Source organism: Culex quinquefasciatus, chromosome 2 (genome assembly GCF_015732765.1).
Source record: "Culex quinquefasciatus strain JHB chromosome 2, VPISU_Cqui_1.0_pri_paternal, whole genome shotgun sequence".
NCBI lineage: Eukaryota > Metazoa > Arthropoda > Insecta > Diptera > Culicidae > Culex > Culex quinquefasciatus.
This window is the reverse complement of record NC_051862.1, coordinates 194,138,924-194,158,467: the sequence shown is the minus strand read 5'-3', so window position 1 is coordinate 194,158,467 and position 19,544 is coordinate 194,138,924. Positions and strand designations below refer to the sequence as shown.

Genomic DNA, 19,544 nt, shown 5'->3' with positions numbered 1-19,544 from the left:
AAGAAGCATTAAATAAACTATAGATTGTTATTTAATAAGGTACTTTGCCCTTTCAGGAAAAAAGATAGAATAAATCTCGTAAAACCAAACACACTTGGAATAAACCGTGGAATAAACTTACTGGAAAAGTTTGTAATTATATTCGAAGCGAGGAAACCAATCCCCCGAAGGAAGTAATTCCGGTCCCGCCCTAGGTTCCTCTTAAGTCCCGATCAGCCAAGCACCCAGCTCATCCTGTTTACAAATAACTCGGCGATGACCCTGGCTGGTTCGAGAGTTGTTCCATGTGGACGAAAACAGGCCCTGTTTATTGGGTATTTCGACGAAATGATCACCTATCGATATTTATCAATTCAATAAAATTTTATGGAAAATAAAAGAAAACTTGTTTTAATAATGGTTTAATGATGAATTCTCTAATTTTCACTAATCCGAAACGGAAATCCGTTCCAATTAACAGGGTTTCGCAACGCAACAGGGTGAAACGCTTCACAGCGACATAAACAATTTCTAGACCTCTAACCTTGTTCGTTCTCTTTTTAATTTTTCCCGCAAAACACTACATCAGAAATTTGCCATTAATTTTATTCAAGTACAAAAAAAGTCATATTTCAAAATAAAGCTCTTCCAAAGCCGAGTTCAGAAATCTGGAAATTTAGCTTCAATTGATCCTCAGGACCGAGTTGTTTTCCTGCATCTAGAAAAGATATGCGGGTTAAATATTTATAAAGTCATAGTTTAAAATTACTTTCCATTGCACTTACATAAAGTTTGTTTCCATAATTGGTCTTTAATAAGAATGCCCAGATTAGTAATTCATCTTGAAGATTTGTTGTAAGATTTTCCTCAGCAGAAGAATAAATGTTTTCATTACACACACATGATTTTACGAAAAAATACAATGATTTCGAACACAAATCATTTAAATGAACAAATTCTGAAAACTTAAAATGTTTTGGACGGAATCCTGAATACTTTGATATTTTGATTTGGATTTTCACATTGAAAGAAATGTGCCCGAACACTTGCCCAAATGAGCCCGAAGGTGCCCGAAAGTGCCCGAGAACGTGCCCAGGGCTCTTTGATGAGAGTGGTTTACCCCTTGAAATTAAGTTAAAGCTGAAAATTAGTTTCCATTTTTAATTATTTTTAGTTCAAACAAGAAATCAAGAGTTTTTTTTTTGAAAAGAACATATAAACACATGAAACACTATAGCTTATAAAACCTTTACAAAAAAAAAACTCGAGAATTTTTTTGTTTGAACTAAAAAATATAAAAAATTGAACTCATTTCCATCTTTCCCAATGATCTGGGCAACACTGGCTTCCTCGCCGGTTGCTTTTTTGACATTCTCGCTGTCAATGAGCAAAACAAAAACACACATCCTCGAGTCGCAGAGTCGCCGCGCCGTGCACGACTGGTTTCTCATCGCGGAGTTATTTTTTTTCAATTTTCCATAAAATTCCAACTTTGAAAATGCTCTCCGTTTCGCGCAAAATGGTGGACACGGTTTCGCGGCAGGTTCTGCACTCCCGTGCCCTGCTGCTGGTGGGTGGTAGCCGCGCTGGGTTGGTCAAGCGGAGGAGCTTTGCCAGCGGTGAGTAGATTCGGAGAATTTTGCGATTATATGAATGGCCGGCCAAGGCTACAATGTAACATGTTGTGAAATTGCCGCACAGGAAATGATACGGAAATTTTTTGATGTTACAGAGAAGAAATTTAGCATCCAGGATGAGATAATTGACGGCAGGCCGCTGTATTTGGACGCCCAGGCCACAACTTCGATGGTGAGTAAATATTTATCAGTATCGATTGCTGTTTGTGGGGTAGAAGGGTGGGGTTTGGGGTGTCTAGTGGGTTCAACACTCACTTAATCGCAAACATTGCGAGCTTATCAGTAGAACGTGATATTTGAAATGTTGCAATTGAGCATTGATTTGTCTATTTTTTGTAGGATCCACGCGTTTTGGACGCAATGATGCCTTATTTCACGTGCTATTATGGCAATCCGCACTCGCGAACGCACGCCTACGGTTGGGAGTCTGAAGAAGCGATGGAAAAGGCACGCTCTCAGGTGGCCAACCTGATTGGGGCCGATCCGAAGGAAATTATCTTTACTTCCGGTGCCACCGAGTCGAACAACATCTCGGTGAAGGGCGTTGGACGGTTCTACGGAGCCAAGAAGAAGCACATCATCACGACTCAAACGGAGCACAAGTGCGTGCTGGACTCTTGCCGTGCCCTCGAGGGTGAAGGCTTTCGCGTGACCTATTTGCCGGTGCAAACCAACGGACTCATCAGCATGGAAGAGCTAGACAAGGCCATCACTCCGGAAACGTCCCTCGTTTCGATAATGACGGTGAACAACGAGATCGGGGTGAAGCAACCGATCGCGGATATTGGCAAACTGTGCAAATCCAAGAAGGTTTTCTTCCACACGGACGCAGCTCAAGCGGTCGGAAAGGTGCCCATCGATGTGAACAAAATGAACATCGATCTAATGTCAATCTCCGGTCACAAACTCTACGGCCCAAAGGGTGTAGGCGCCCTGTACGTACGGCGACGACCGCGAGTCCGCGTTGAAGCGATCCAAAGTGGAGGCGGCCAAGAGCGAGGCATCCGCAGCGGAACCGTCCCAACTCCACTTGCCGTCGGACTCGGAGCCGCCTGCGAAATTGCCTCCCGCGAGATGGAGTACGACCACAAGTGGATGGAGTTCCTCTCGAAACGCCTCATGGACAAGATCTTTGCCGCCCTCCCGCAGGTGATTCGCAACGGCGATCCCGTTCACTCCTATCCCGGCTGCATCAATCTCTCGTTCGCGTACGTTGAGGGAGAATCGCTCCTCATGGCACTGAAAGACGTGGCCCTGTCGAGTGGTTCCGCGTGCACGTCCGCTTCGCTCGAGCCCTCGTACGTACTGCGAGCGATCGGCGCCGATGAAGATCTAGCGCACAGCTCGATCCGTTTCGGAATCGGACGATTCACCACCATCGAGGAGGTCGATTACACCGCGGATAAGTGTATAAAGCACGTGACGCGGCTGCGTGAAATGTCCCCGCTCTGGGAGATGGTCCAGGAGGGAATCGACATCAAGACGATCCAGTGGTCGCAGCATTAGCCAGGACGATGACGAGGACAATACGATAAGAATTATGGTTTAGTATTTCGTGGATCGAACTGAGCCGTTGAGAAGGGGGAAAAACTTATGTTCGAAAGTTTTTGTTTCATTGATTTGTGTCCCGCTTTGAAGGCAGCAGCACCGTTGGCAATAAATTGTAGTTGTTAGATTGTAATTGTTTGTAATCACATTTTAGATATCACTTCCCTGTCTATTGTTTTGATGATAAAGCGACTTTTAATAAATGAACTATTTTCTTGGGTGTGAAACTTTGAAATAAAGTGTCCACGTACTTTATGGATGGTCCCCTAGTCACACTCTCCCCTGTGAAAAACATTATGAGTTTGGACCGATTTGCATGTTTTTAGATCTTCTAACCGGGAAGTGTCTCGACAGCAACATTAGATGTTTGCCTTGAGAGTAATAATCAAAATCCAATGTAATTAAACGGGAATTTCTACAGCAGCATACGATTGCTTGCCTTGAGAATAAAACTATAGCCCTTAAACACACCATGCCAATGGTCACAACGCTTGCTTAGAGCGTATCCTAGACCTTTTACCTTCCCAAAAACCGTCCAGCTCCAAGCGAAACTTACTTGAGGATACCGTGGAGATTTTCTCTTAGAACTCTGAAAAAAGTACTTCCCGTCTTCCAAATCCTCATCCTTGTCCCTGGTGCGCGGTGGAGATGGGAGCGGCCGGCAATGGACGACTGTCATGGTGTTGAGAATCTGGTTCAGGTGGAGTTGGTTCTTTTCCCAGTTATCAATTCCTAGGCAACTTGGGCTTAGACAATCATCACTTAACATGACGAAACCAAGTCTGCAATCCGCTAAAATCACCGTCTCCTAGCGAAGCGATTTTGCATGTTTTTCGATCTTTTGTATTTGGTGCACCAGAGCACCACCTAGGTATTATTTTTCTTAAATATAATGACTTAAATAAAAAATTTATTAAATATGGATGATCAAATATCGATTAAAGCATCATTTTTTATCGTTTGTTATCATTATAACATCTTCTGTTGTTCTTATGTTAAAATGGGAATTTAAAATTATGCTAAACTTTCGAATGAGTTTTTCTCCAAACGCATGGTTTGTACATGATGCTGTTTGAAATGTTGACGTCGAAATGGCTGATATTTTCGATAAAGCTTAGTTATTTATATCAGCACAATGTCATTTTTTAAGATCAGAAAGGATTTAAAATTGAGTTTGATTAATATTGAAAATTAACTTCGCGGCCTTTCATGGCAGAAAGTATCTAACTTGACAGTTCGTTAGAAGGGGACCATAGTTGATCCATGGTAAATAGTAAATTTGTCAATTTATTTTATTTTGCATCAAAATAAAAAATAATCTGTTAGAAATGGTGTTTGAGCTTGTTTTTTTACCGTCATACATACAAATTAAATTAATTACAATTCTAAGAAAACTTATCCTGGAATCGTATAAAAAAATATTTCCAGCATTTTGGTGTGCAATTCTTGAGTTTTTTTAAAAGGTCCAATAAACTATTGTGTTTCATATGTTTATACTCAATCAAAAAAAAGTCTAGAATTTTCCTATATTTTTTTGGGATAATTGTAGCAAAACAATGCAAAAGGGCCGTTGAGGGTTTGTAAACAAAGAGTGTGTCCTACTCACGGTAGAGCACAGACATTTTTAGGACAGGTTGGTGACCTCGACTTTCATCCCTGGGCCTTGTACAGTCAAGGGGCATGATTTGATCCTAGTGCATTAGTTAAAATTTGGGTATACATTCTTTTTATAAGCACTATGGACACCATTTCATGCTACGAGAACTCGCTTTGCCGCAGCCCCAGGGCTTAAGCGTCGACCGATAAGCTGTCTTCGTGAACTAGGTAGTTCTCCGATAGTGAAAATATCACAATTGCACAAGACACCGCTGCTTCTGTGACTTTTTCACTATCACAATGTGGGTTTTAGGTTGGGACTTCAGGATGGTACAATTGATTTGTTGCTTAGCATTAGCATTTAAAATAAATCTGTATCCTTTCCAAATCTATTTGATGATAAATTTAGTTGCAATTGTTAAGTTAGAGTAATGCTGTCAATAAACTTTGATTGATGTAGAATACTAGGCATTCTTTTATGTCAAATTTTCCATAGAGTCTCGATCAATCAATAATGTTATGATATCGGACAAAATTCGTTGATCTGTTGAACTAACGGTTTTCGGATTATGGTTGTATTGACCATTGTTGCGAATCGAGGAACTACGGATCTTTTGACGTAAATGGTAATTTGTTTTTAAAATCGCGGTTTCTATCCTATTTGTATATCAGTTCACACATTTTTATTGTTTTTTGATAGAAGTAGTACTGCAACAGTTAAAGGAACGTTTAGTTTTGAACATTAAGTTTAGAGGATTTTAGATTAAAGTTTAGATTTTCAATCCAAAGTAGTTAGCAAATGAATATTTGGACTTAAATGAATAATTGAATTAGTTGGACTTATGAATAACACACAACTGTGCATTTATTCTAGAGTCAGATCCATACAGCGTCCGTGTTTATTTGGTCGATGTGTACTAATTCATTGGCAAATCTGATTCTAGTTGTAATGTACGACAAGACTACTGACGGACGTGACAGGACGAGGGCCCAGTTTAGAGGTTTCAACATCAACGATGTGCGGCTGGACCACCCTCCCAAAAAAAAAGGTTGGTGACCTCGACTTTCATGTCTGTTTGTCTGTGGAAAAAAATCAACAAAAACAAAAAGCTCTGTATGGGATTTGACAGCGAGGCTCGAGGCTGATATGCCGCATGTTTTTTTCGGGAATACGCGCAATATCAACTACATATATAATTGTACTGTACACAAACAAGTACAATTTCGAAATCGACTTTTTTTATTTGGCGGAATTGTTTACACTATAAAAAAATTAAAGGCTCAGCAAAATCAAACCACCCCTTCTTTTTTGGCATTGCTTCAAAGATTGGCGATTTTCGCTAATTTTTCTAAAAACTGGTGAAAATTGGACAGTGAATCGATGGTATCATCAGCCTTTTGATCAGAACCTATTTTAGGTGTATTTTGCGCAGTTGAATTTTTTTGACATGCAATTTTCTTGATATAAATGCGATTTAATTTAAAATTGCATACACAGAAAAAAATCGATTCTCGTAATCGTGAATTAAGTTCACGAATGTGAGAACCACGAAGGAATTTATTCATGAGTATGGTGCATTTGCGCTATAAACGTGAATATATTTCTTCGTGGTTCTCGCATTCGTGAATTTAACTCACGATTTCGAGAATTGTTTTTTTCAGTGTAGGGCGTATCCTAGACCTTATACCTTCCCAAATACCGTCCAACTCCGTGTGAAACTTACTTGGGGATAGATTTTCCCTTATCCCCTTAAAAAAGTGGAGCATCAACACTTCCCGTCTTCCATATACCATTTCTTGTCCCTGAGAGAATCTGGTTCAGGTGGAATCCAGTCTGCAATCCGATAAAATTACCGTCTCCGAGCAAAGAGAAATTTGTTTCCTCTGTTTGTCGATGGTTTCAGTTTGCATCAAATGTACGTACATCAATCGATTATCTTGTCAGGGAAGATGTCTCAGTAACTTTATTCTTGGTTTGATCTTAATTTACACTTTTATATGGTAAAAACAGGGTGTTCGTTGGCTCAATCTAGGTGACATTATAATAACTGTTTAGCATTTTTCCACGTTGCGATTACCTTCGAGGTCACACTTCACAATACATTTCGGAGATCAGCAATTATGCCCCTTTTCTGTCTTGTTAATCAAATCCAACGAACATGATCAGCTCAACACCAACTGCTTGTTATTCTAGCGCCACCCAAGTTTAGCGCAACATCTCCCACACTCCAAACGTGTCTGCGTTGTCTGGCGGCTGCGGGGCTACTTGAGAGCTCAAAAGTAGAAAATATTCACGCACGCAAAGTGATGTTCTCGACCAGTTCGGCCCGATAGTAAGTAGTAGGTAACGCACGCCGTTCAGATCATCAGCGCCGCTCAGCTGGAACAGGTCGTCCAATAGCGCCGTTCGGTATCAAATCAAACAAACGGGTGCGCGCGCGGTGTCATTTGTTTGTGTGATCCCAAGTCGTGATCTTGTTAGTGTCTCGTTTTGGAGTTATCGCATCGTTGTTGTCGCCGTCGTCGTAGAAGTCGCGTGTAATTAAAAGAACTTCTTGTTCAAAGTGTATCAACGGGGTTGCGGTTAATTGTATGCTAATTGAAGTGATTGCTAGCTTTAGTAACGATAGTAATTACAGTACACGGGACTTGGTGTGTATCAGGGTTTGTTTTAGGATCGATATAAACTATTTCGTAGAGTTCGATAAAAATTCTATAAGGAATTGACAACATTTTTGAGTTATTTTCTAAAAGGTTTTCATTCTGATACAGTGATGTCACTAGTCTAACCTGTTTCACGTGCAGCGCGTGGTCAGACGCATCTGGCATTGACCATGAAAAGATTCGTTTGTTAATTTCGAAATGACATCAGCTTTGTTGGTCTATTAAAACATGCATGGGCGATTTAAAATCTGCGCCAAGGTCGTTCTATATCTAGATATTTTAGTGTGCTAGAGAGTTATAAAATGCAAGATAAGTTAACTTATCTCGAAAGGGTACAAGTGCAATCCCGGTCCTTTAATCGAGTCGGTTGATTAAGTGGTTTTGTGCAAATACGATGCAAATTGTCAGGTTCAGTTTCCTCCGATCACAACGACTCGATGACCACTCTGAGCTCTGCGCTGTGTAGTACAGTTTCATTTGAGCAGGCAATCAATTCGGACTCAAAAGTTGACCTCACACCTGAACTTTCGCTCCAGAAGTGATCTTCAACGACTCAATATTCTACAGAGAACAGTGATTGTGAATGTTGTAAAGCTGTTTTATTCTAGTGGTAATTCTCGTTAAATTGCATCGAAGTCTACAATTAATCTAAAACTACAACATCACCTCGTGCTGCTGGAATCGTGCCCAACATTATGGGAAACAAGTTGAGCAGCTGTTCTACTGCCAACTGTGAAGAACCTTGCGGATGTTGTGGAAGCTGCTGGGCATCGTCGTGGAAACCCGGTGAAGCTGGTGCGGACGAAATGGATAAAGAACACCGGAGATGGTTGCTTCGAAGAGGAAACCCGCTGGCGAAACCAGTGATGGAACTCCGTAGCTGGGATGAAGTGGGTGAGTTGAGAGTTTGGAGTGATTTAATTAGCTGTGACGTGTACGGCAAAATGTCGTTGGATTCTCGTTGGCATTGAGATAGACCATTATGGAAGTTTGAACCTGTTGGCAAATGAGGTTGCAGAAATGTGATTATTTTTGGCAAATAAAAAAAATGTCAGCTGCAGCTTGTTGCATGTTGTTGTCTTGTTTTGAGTTGTTATGCTCAAATATTACCCTAAAAATGCTCTGAAGTGATTTGCATTCCAAAATGTTACAGGCAATAAACAACCCAAATTTTATTACAATGCATAGCTCTAATTTTATGTTAAAAGTGAGAAAATAAAAAAAACAGTATTAGTTTTTAGCTAAGATTATGTCAGAAACCAGTTCAGAACATAGTTTAATGAAGTATAAATTCATATACACTCAAACCCCGATGACACCAACTGTTGTCAAACGAACGGGGTCACTTTTTAGTTCGACACCCCTTTTACACGGAGTTCACACACACTACCAAACGTTTGTTTTGGTGGTGTGCGTGAGCGCCGTGTAAAAAGTGACAGTTCGTCTCTTTTTTAGTTTGACTTTGACCAACCAACGGGGTACAAAACAAACTAAAAAAGTGTCAAACGAAAAAGTGACCTACCACCGGGAATCCGTATCCTGATCAAAAGTGTTCCGATTTAGGTCATATTTTGGCATGCTTGTGTTGTTACAATTTTCGCAAAAACTACATTTAACGAAAACATACCTCCGGAACGGCTGAACCAGATTTAGCTCGCCACATTTAAAAAAAAAAAGGTGATTAGTTAGTTGGACTTTTAATGCAAAATACTAACACATTTCAAAAACCTAGCTGAATACAGTTACAGATCAAATGAATACTTTGTTTGCTAGTTTGAAGGTCTCGGGACCAAAAAGCTCGAAGCTGAAAACATCTTCTATGATTTTTCAGGATGTTCTACGTAAAATATCCAAAAAAATGAAAATTTCTGAAACATATTTAAAAAAAAATAACACAACACAACATTTTTAAAGTTGATGTCAGTAAACGCCTCAGTTTCGTCAAGGTACGATAGATTTGGGATCCCTAAACACGCTCCAATTGACAGAATTAATGTTTAGTGGATTCCCTGCCAATAAATAAAATTATAAATTTGGAAACAAATTCTATGGAATTATCTAAAGCAACCATGCACGTTTATCTATGCGGCAAAAATAAAGGGGTACGCATGGTTGCTTATATGAGGAAACGCATGGTTGTTTAACATGATTACATAGGTTTTATACCCAAATTTACAATTTTATTTATTTGCAGAGATTTCCTAAAATTCAATTCTGTTGATTGGAGCGTGTTCAGGGAGCCCAAATTTATCATACCTTGACGAAACTGAGGCGTTTACTAACATCAACTTCAAAAATGTCGAGTTGTGTAACCATCTCTATCGAAATGAAATCCCTGTACATTCTCCTGGAGACGCATGGCGCTTTATGATCAATTAATGTACCGAAATCCAATAACATTTTCAATAAAATCGTATGTTAGAAGCTATTACATTATATTATATTTTTAGATATTATATTTTTGGATATTTTGCGTAAAACATCCTGAAAAATAATAAATATTGGTTCAGCCGTTCAGAGATATATTTATTTTGAAAAAAAAAGCGAAAAGTGTTGCAGTTGAACTTTTCCGCACATATAGCGGAAAAAAGGGGATTCAAGTCTAGATCTTTAGCAAAACAGATTTTATCAATCTTTTATTGATGCTATTATATTTTTTTCGGGGACAAAACACCGTTCATTTTTTTAAAATGGTTGATCGAAGCTGTGTTAAAACAAATAAAAATCCAAAGAGGAGAGAACAGCTCATTGCAGACGCATCTCCCCTACATTTTCTGTTTCAAAAAGTTTTCACCACTTTCGTACAATCTTGAACTGCGCTGACGTTTCCGACATACAAATCGCTGTCTTAAAATTTGTGTACAAATAGTGATACTGATCAGTTGATACTGATTAGTTGAGCAAATCTTAAACTGTAACAATAAGTTACCAGCAAACCCATGACCAAAAAGCAGCGACGACGACGGGAAAGTGATGAGGCCCGTGCCGCACGGTTGGAGAATCTGCGCCAGGCTCAGAAGAAACATCTCCAAAATGAAACCCCCGAGCAGCGCCAGTTCCGGCTGGAGCGTATGAAGATGTACGCGGACATCCGTCGCAAGAGGGAATCTCCGGAGGAACGGAACGCCCGGTTGCAGAAACTTCGGGAGAACCAGCGGCGTCGATTGATGGCAGAAACTGCTGAGGCGAGAGAAGCCAGGCTGAAGAAGATGAGGGATGATGCAGCGAAGCGTAGGAAGGTACAGGTGCAATCAAGCGGAGAAAGTGAAGATGAGCAGGGCTCGGAGTCAGGTAAAAGTGAGGAGCCTTGCTTCCATGTTAGGGCGGATTTTTTGCCAGAGCTGCATATAAAGCAAGAAATCGACTGAAATTTAAGTATATGACATGATAAATATAATGTGATTTAAATTATTTATTTGCTGCTGTTAATTTGTTTATCCACTTTAAGTTGGCCACAAAGCTACTCGAAATAAAAACATTCTAAAAACATGTTTTACGTAACATTCTTGATTCTTGATCCTCCCTAACGTATCCACACAGACAAGGGCTTCTTGATTTTGAAAATCGAAAAGATCAGAAAATTTTACGAATGTTTAATATTTTAACATTGTAAATCGGACCATTACACAGCAAATAAAGTAGTAATCCAGCTGCGTGTAAAAGGCCTGGGTGTAAAATAAATTTTGCATTATTTTATGAAATTCTGTGTAATATTACACCCTGAAATATGTAGCCCATCAATATGGGAAACCTACTTGACCGAAATGTCAAGCTCACATATACGTTTATCCTTACCAATTTTCATCGGTCTAATAGCCGAGCGGGCTAAGGCGCCCTTCCTAACTGTTGGTGCTCGGTTTGAGTCCCGTCGGCTGCAACTTTTTTTTTGTTTTTACAAAAATTTTACATGCAGCGTGTAATATTAAGTGTCTTTTTGGACGAAGGTGATGTGCATGCTTTTGCATGCGATTTTACCATCGGATTTTTTGCTGTGTAGTTGCTGAGATATCAACGTTAGAAAATGATGGGTTGTTTGGGTGAGACATAGAAAACATCAATTCTGGAGTTTTTTTTGAAAAGGTCCAATAAACCAAATTTTCAGTTTTTGCTTTTTGGGTGTTTTTTAATACCCCTTACTCAAGGTTGTTTCAAAAACACCCAAAAAGCAAAAACTGGAAATTTGGTTTATTGGACCTTTTCATAAAAAACTCCAGAATTTTCCTATTTTTAAACCTTTGCATAGCAATATCTCAGTAACTAAGGGTCGTACCAACAAAGTTCAAAAAAGCAAAATATAGAGAATTTTCTCAGCTATGCAAAAAAAAAATCAAGAGTGGGCAAACATGGGCATTAATTTAAAAAAAAGAATAATAGCTACTATTTTCAAAAAAGTTACCTGAAAATGGCTATAACTTGAAAACGGTGCACTTCATCAAAATTTCACTAAAGTACTTTTTGATTGCAAATTTGCGAAAAAATTTCGCGACCGATATTTCGATTTTTTTTTTAAATCAGTATTGTTTTAAAAAATCATAACTCGGTCAAAGATTTTTGCCCATTCTGCAGGGTGACCACTCAAATCCCATTTTCAAATTCCCGACTTTTTCCCGACTTTTCCAGACTTTTCCAGAATGCTCAAATAATACGCATTTCTTATCTAAAGAATGATTTCAAACAAAAAACTTTCTATAAGAAAAGTCAATATTAACCAACGAAAAAAAATTAAATGAATTTAAAAATAATCCAAATATAGGCATCTTTTGTAAATACAGAAACTAAACAACAATTGAAAAAAACTTCACAAACTTCATTATTATGATTCAGAGTAGAAACACAAACAATTAGTCTTTGAAAAAATTATCGAAAGTTCAACAATACTTATAACATTCATGTTATTTTTTAAATCGGCAAAAGTATAGTTTTTGATACTTCGTTTCAACTGGAAATGACAAAAAGTTAAAGATAACTGAACTTAAAATTTCGTTCCTCTTTTTTTTTAAACTTCATCATCATTTTAAATCAAAGAATGATTAAAACACAATTGCTGAAATTATTCATTCAAAGGATTTAGAAAAAATGTCAGGAGATTCATAAAAAAATTGCCTGACTCCCTTTTAATTTTGTAATTTTTGATATTGTTTTTTTTAAATCAATGTTAATTTATGTAGTGGTCAGTATTAAACTGTTTTTTTTTCAATGAACATTCAGTTAGAAATGATTTTATGTTTTACGACTTATTTTAAGCAAAATGTTTGAAGAGACAATTTTTTTAAACAGTCTTGCAATAACTCTAAATTTCTTGGATTATTTTTTTGCAATTTTTAAAATTTTCTTTATGTTTTCAAAACGTAAAAAGTTTTTAAATTTTGGATTTTATTCGATATTTAAGTTTTCCGAAAACTGAAAATCAAGCTTTATGTATAGTAGTAATTTAACCATACTCACAAAAATAGTTTAACGGCAACATTAAAAAAAACATATTTTAATTACTTAAAGAATTTAGTTAAACAATTAAAAATATTTACCACAAAACCATTGCCAAACTCAAGTTGGAATCTGTTTTCAAATATTCAATCTATGTGACAAAATGAAATAGAATCATAACTCTAGGCTGGCCATTAGGCTCTATTTTTATATTAGTGTTTCATTAACTTTACCTCTTGTATGATAAACAAATATTTATAGAGATCATACGATTCATGAAAATATCATGAAGATCTGTGTCAAAGACTCCAATATTAATTAAGATTTTGAATGTCTTAAACAGCTTTTCCATACTCAAATATATTGAAATAGTGAAAAGAACCTTAAATTTAAAGTATGTTATTAAAGCAGAATTGAGTGAATTCAATTTGAGAATTGTACAAAATATTGCAAAATTATTCAAGAGTTAAAAAATTAATTTTCAATCAAGCATGCTTATAATTCCCGACTTTTCCCGACTTTTTGACAAAAAATCATAAATTCCCGACTTTTTCCCGATTTTTGGCGGATTTTGGCGAATTCCCGACTTTTTCCCGACTTTCCCGATTTCCCGACTTGAGTGGCCACCCTGCCATTCTGGAAATTACTGAAAAGTTGACATTTGATGTCCCCTAAAATAAATCAGAAAATCAAAAATATAGTGTTGTTTTGCAAATCATGTTTCAGTGACAAAAAGTAAAATTAAAATCAAAATTTTTTTATCGTGTATAATTTTTTTTCAGTGTAGTCCTATCATCATACCTATCATATCCATACCTAAAAGGCTTCTTTGGGCATACCGAAGGCACCAAAAAATGTTCAGTCGTGAGGCGAGTTTGGCGTGTAGAGAATTAAGTGTAAAACTTTTCGATTGCAAATGTAATTTAAGAGGCAGTATTTGTAGATTTTGCTCGGTTTTTTCTCATAGATTTACGAATTTTCCTATAACAAACTTTTTACAACGTTAACTTTTGCCCTGTAGCCCAAGAAGACGGCACTTTTTGTTTTTTTTTTTTATATTTGGATTCCTCGGAAAATTTCACGTTAGCAATACGACCTGTTACACACCGGTGAAAAACTCGCTCTTAAGTTTTAAACATGATTTTTCATTTTTGTTGAAACTTTCAATATAAAAGAAATATTTAAAAAAGCAAAACTTTGGAATCGTCTAACAACTCCGATTCTGACACCAACAACAACTGTTATAAAAAGTGTTTCAAAATAAATCGACTCCGGCGTATGCTTCAAAATTTTACTGAAATAATCTTTGAAAAATATTTGCATCGGCCTTATAAGAAATTAATTTGTATAATTAAAATAAAATGTTCAAAAATGTTTTGAGGCTGCGATTAGCAGAGCAGCGAGTCGGACGTGCGTCCCTCACACACCAAAAACGTGCTAAAAAGTGCAAAAAATGCCTAACGGTAAGAAAAAGAGGCGGTCCTCACCAGCAGGATCGGCTGATTTCAAGAAGTTTAAGAATGTCGATGCGCTACCTGCAAAGCCAGGCAGTTTGAGTAAGGACGCTCATAATCGCTTTCATTCGCTTGTGTGCTGATGGACTCAAAATTCTGCTACCTACCAGAAAGGATTACAACTACGTTCGGGATTTCCTGAACAACACAAAGATTGAATACTACAGCCATGACGACCCAGGTAAACGCCCCATGAAACAGGTCCTCCGAGGCCTGTACGACATGGATGTGAGTGTGCTGAAAGAAGAGCTCAAAACTCTGAAGTTGAACGTGATCAAAGTCTTCAAGATGACGAGACACAACAAGGACATCAAGTATCGTGATCAACTGTACCTGATTAATCTCGAGAAACTTGGCACAGTGCACCGTGACGTGACAAAATGTTTGAACATCCAAGCCAAATGCTTCAATTGCGGTGGGGACCATTCGACCAAGATTCGAAGCTGCCTAAAACGGGCTGAGTTTGTAAAAAATCGGCAGCAAGCGACGACGAGGCACCAGCTAAATCGATCAACACCACCAGCATTCATGGGCGTGGATTTTCTTGCTTTGGCGTCACCAGCAGCGGGATCTGTTCGAGTGGATCCAAATCTGCAGCCATTGCCGTTGAATCAGCGGCAAAAGTTGCAGAGAATACAACACCTCCTGGCTTTAGTCAGCAACCGAGGGAGAACCAACCAGCATTAACGGATGAAGACAGCAGTGACCTGTTTTCACCACAAGAACTTCTGAACATTTTCATCGATATGACAACAACACTGCGTGGGTGCAAAACTCGCCAGGAACAAGTAAGAATCCTTGTAGGATTTATCTTGAAATACAGTTCGTAGTTTAGGGACCATCCATAAACCACGTGGACACTTTTTTGGGAATATCGAACCCCCCCCCCCCCCCCTTCGTGGACAATTGTCCATACAAAAAAATCTTTTTTGTATGGAGCGTGGACAATCGACATACCCCCTAAAGTGTCCACGTGGTTTATGGATGGTCCCTTACTCGTTCTAGTGATTTTGAATATTTCAATGAATTTACATTTTTTAGTTTTAAGTTAGGATTAGTTGTTAATTTTTTTTTACCCAAATGTATTCGATTCAATGCAAAAATGAAAAACAATTTGAAGTAAATAAATGAATGTGAACAGTTAATAATAAAATGAAAAATACAACAAAGTTGAAGAGCATTAGGCCATACCACTTAGCATGTAAAAGAAATGTAATTATTATAAGAAAGTTCAATAAAGACATATTTAATTAAAAAAAAATCTGTAAGTGATCCTTTCACGGAATCTGTCTCTGTGGTTAATGCAACACAGTAGGCCTGGCCGCTTTAATTTTTGCTATACATTTTCGGGGTAACTCGGATGTACTGTAATCATTAATATTGACAAGAAAGGACTTGAGGCGTTATCTTACCACAAGTTCTTCCTGAATGTTTTCTTCGGACTACACAGAAAAAAAAATTCCGGTAAATTTACATCATTTATGATGTACCAAAAGTGCACGTCATTAATGATGCTAATTTACATCGATTTCATTGTAAATTTAAGTGTCATCCGACGTAATCGTGCGGAACAAACGGTGCTCAGAAACTTGTAAATTTCCGATGAAATCGATGTAATTTTACACAATCCAAAATTTTTTTTTGCTCCGTTGAATTTCGAATCCGATGTAAATTTCAAATGCTTTTTAGCCTGCAATGGGTTTGAACAGTTTACTTTTGTTTTTCTTTCAAATCAAATAATGTACTTTGATTTGAATTAAAACATAAGTTGACTATTAAACACTACAAAAGGCAAAAAAAAGAATGAAATTTTATCAGATTCCAAATTCAACGGAGTAAATTGAACTTATTTTTTTAAGATATCAACATTCGTAAACAATTGTTTGGTATATTAGCACTTTGACGTTTGATTGCCGCGTCTAAAAAGCGTTTTCATCACCGGATTGATACCGATCAAGTGAGAAGCAAGTCTCTACAAGTTTTTTTTTTTTTGCAAAAATGGAGTGAAAATATTTATGTAAATTGAATTGAAAAGGACGTAATACTCAACTTGCCAAATATTTGAGTTTTTTCTACATATAGTCTGTGACTTCTGTCGAAATAAACTGAAACATACTCATTTAAAGTAGAACTTGACTAAGGTTGTAATCATGTGACCCGCCTCGCTAAGGATGTCGGAGAGTTGACAATTTTCGTTTTCCAGATGACCGTTTCTGTTGACTATATCGAATTCGACCTGGCGTCGTCATCGCTGGCTGGACAGGCTGCGAATCTGTACCGCTACCAAGCGCTTGATTCAAAAGTGTCTCAACGAATGGCTAAAACACGACGAGAGGTGTTTATTTTGAGCAATTTCATTAGTGAGATGATCTTACCTACCTCTAGCAAACGATGGAGATCAGTGCTGAATGACCTCGTCCAAGCTAGGAGTAGAACCACTACTGGCACCGTTGCAATCGAATCGGGCGGTCGCGATTTTTCCGTGAATCTCCAGTGGTCCTGTAATCTGAAGTCGGCCTCTATATCTCGGATTAGTTTTCAAAAAGCCGTAAGAGCCATTGGTAAACTAAGTCCTTTTTGCATCGGTATTCGACCTACTTACGAAAAACCAATATCAAAAATGCACGAGATTGTTCATCTACACGTCCTTCAAGTGCCCCATACTTGAAATAAATGAAATGTTGTTTCATTTTCGAGAAAAACGAAAATTAGTGTCAGAGGTCACAGTGGCTCTTACGGCTTTTTGAAAACTTACCCGAGATATAGACCATCTTTTTACCGGACTACGCCTTTCCTGAACGGTTTCTTGGCCAGATTCCATTCAAATGTCGAGTCTTAGAAATTAGATCCCCTGCGTGACAGGTTCCTCTGAAAAAAAATCAGAAATACATTACCTACTGTACATATTCACTTTCCATTGTACTTACCAAGCACATAATCCTTTTCAACGGTTGCTTTGCCGGTTCTTCCTTCTTCCGGCCATTCCTAGGACCCAGTTTTCCTGTTCGTGTTCGAAATCGGGTCGGGTGCACAAAAACTTTTGGTCTAACACTTTTCTGTCTTTTATTTTTATTTGGTTTTGACGTTACTCACATCCTTTTGGTCGACGAGTCGTCGACATAGCTGAATGTCGACCCCTTCAACCATTGTCGGAGTTAAGAAACGGTATTAACATTTGACGCGGGTGTAATTTTAAATGTTTTTGGGAGTGTGATGCATTCTGTTTATTTCATAATAAGTAATTCAGATTAGGCGTCATCCATAAAGTATGTACGGTCTTAGGGGGGCAGGGGGGTTACCGTAGGTGTGATAAGATGTTACGAAGGGGGGAGGGGGGTTTGCGAGACTGTGACGTCACGCTAGGTTTTTTTTTATGATTACATTATATTAATTCGAAATGTACACAGTTAAATTAAATCCTCTTCTCTAATACTGTTTGCTTACTATTATTTAGAAGTACCGTCATCAGGGGTGACATTGGGTCTGGGGGGTGAGGTTGGGTCTAACCAATTTCTGCATTTTTTGTATGACCCAAACTCACTCCAGACCCAATGTCACCCCTGATGACAGTATCACATTATAGTGTATTATATAGTCACATTTTTTTTAGCTGGAACTTCAATACTTTGCAAATTCTTGCTAGATAAAAATAAATGCTTAGAAAAATAGCTATAAATGGTTTAAACTTATTAGATACAAATCTGTGAAAAACAGTTTTCAAGATTATTTAATACTTGAATATTATACAAGGTCTTCTAATTTTTAAAAGATGCAAAACTGTTTTTTTTACCGCAATGTTTATTCTCAAATATGAATATGAGAGTTTAAAGATATGAAAACTATAAAAAAATCCCATCGAAAACAAAGGGGGACCCCCCAAAATGTGACGTACTTTTTGAGAGGGGGTTTAACCTTGTGTGACAAAGTGTGACATAGGGGGGTTTTAATTTTGGCCGATTTTTGCGTGACTACGATAAAAGGCACACCCAAAAACTTCTGTTCTGATTATTTTTATTTAGCGCAAAAAATAAAATGTACATGACCACATTTGAAGATGGGGCCCTCTTGGAAGGAGGTGTTAAAGCAGGGATGACACATTTGCAGAGCACTGCTCAGTGCTCAATCGTAATGATTTTTAATTAAATGAATAACTCACAAAAATGGTAACCATTTTGGACTTCTTTAGCCAAAAAAAATATTTTGAAAATATTATTTGGTCATCAAGTTCAAATCTGGAGTTTTTTTTAAAAAAAAGGTCTAATAAACCAAAAATCCAGTTTTTGCTTTTTGGGTGTTTTTGAAAACCGCCTTGAGTCAGGGGAATTAAAAAACACCCAAAAAGCAAAAACTGAAAATTTAGTTCATTGGACCGAATTACCAAAAAAAAACTCCATTCATTTGCATTCTTGTTTTGTACCAAATTGGAATTGGTCGTCGAGACTTTTCTACAAAAGAAATTTTGCATAATGGAAAAAAAATCAAAAGCTTTTGTTCATCGGATAAGCCGGGATAAAACTTCAATTGAAATTTGCATTGGCCTTATTAAGTAGACCTAAAAGTTTGTAAACGCTTTGAATCTATAATTCCAAACGTCAACTATACCAATTTTCCTTCCTGACGAAAGTTCCGTCAAAACCTCTAAATAGCTTTTTGTGCTAACCTCCTTCTACCCACTTTAGGAGTCTATTTGTCGGAGTCTGGATTTATCAAAATTCTTGGTTGACCAAGTTTACCGTGTACACTCCGACACTCCAGAGTTGTCATCCTGTCTGCCAAACTGAAAATTTCCAAACATTTTGTTACGCTTTCAACATTGCTTAGTTTAGTTTCAAGTGTTTCTCCAGCTAAAATAAATTGAAAAAAATGAGAAATGCTCAAAGGTGAAAAGTTCTAACTTACCCGGATACAGCATCTTCTGTAGGAGGTAAACGTTGGTGCCGGCCAGCTTCTAAGAAAAAGCGTTGTTTGAACAAATTCGGCCCGACCTCAACCGAAAGCTCCCCGGCGGACAGCAATCGCAATTCGCGACCAGCTTCATGCACGTCTAGCAGAGCGGCAAGCCGGCTCCAGATGGTTAGTACCGGATTGGGTATGAGTAGAATCGCCTCAAATCAAGCGAAGCAGTTTTGGCATGCACACGAACCGGTCAACGCGAAGAGCCGTAGCCAACGGGATTTTGATT

The 19,544-nt window shown here is 37.9% G+C and overlaps 3 protein-coding genes across 4 annotated transcripts in view; all 3 read left to right on the top strand.

Annotated features, from left to right (window-relative positions):
* The first annotated feature begins 1,371 nt into the window (after positions 1 to 1,371).
* LOC6034894 (cysteine desulfurase, mitochondrial) lies at positions 1,372 to 3,297 on the top strand. The gene is made up of 3 exons (XM_038256542.1): positions 1,372 to 1,598; positions 1,712 to 1,788; positions 1,956 to 3,297. The coding sequence occupies exons 1-3, from the start codon at positions 1,478 to 1,480 to the stop codon at positions 3,120 to 3,122; spliced, it is 1,365 nt and encodes a 454-aa protein (XP_038112470.1). The 5' UTR covers positions 1,372 to 1,477; the 3' UTR covers positions 3,123 to 3,297.
* Positions 3,298 to 7,131: 3,834 nt separating this feature from the next.
* The window catches only part of LOC6034896 (annulin), a 31,060-nt gene continuing 18,647 nt past the window's right edge, over positions 7,132 to 19,544 (top strand). The window contains exons 1-2 of one of the 2 annotated variants that reach the window (XM_038251135.1): positions 7,133 to 8,034; positions 8,132 to 8,318. In XM_038251135.1, the coding sequence (XP_038107063.1) occupies positions 8,231 to 8,318 (88 nt within the window). In that variant the 5' untranslated portion in view covers positions 7,133 to 8,034; positions 8,132 to 8,230. Of the gene's footprint in view, positions 8,319 to 19,544 lie in introns of both variants that reach the window. The other variant, XM_038251133.1, reaches the window with a different exon arrangement.
* On the top strand, positions 10,235 to 10,913 carry LOC119766525 (RNA-binding protein 25-like). The gene has a single exon (XM_038251139.1). It carries the CDS (start codon positions 10,364 to 10,366, stop codon positions 10,790 to 10,792), a length of 429 nt encoding a protein of 142 aa, XP_038107067.1. The 5' UTR covers positions 10,235 to 10,363; the 3' UTR covers positions 10,793 to 10,913.

Bases quoted from the DNA above. Each gene is read 5' to 3' on its own strand.
- LOC119766525 (XM_038251139.1), top strand. From the start codon at position 10,364: ATGACCAAAAAGCAGCGACGACGACGGGAAAGTGATGAGGCCCGTGCC.
- LOC6034894 (XM_038256542.1), top strand. From the start codon at position 1,478: ATGCTCTCCGTTTCGCGCAAAATGGTGGACACGGTTTCGCGGCAGGTT. The intron at 1,599-1,711 runs GTGAGTAGATTC...TTGATGTTACAG, and splicing joins GCGGAGGAGCTTTGCCAGCG to AGAAGAAATTTAGCATCCAG. The intron at 1,789-1,955 runs GTGAGTAAATAT...TATTTTTTGTAG, and splicing joins CCCAGGCCACAACTTCGATG to GATCCACGCGTTTTGGACGC.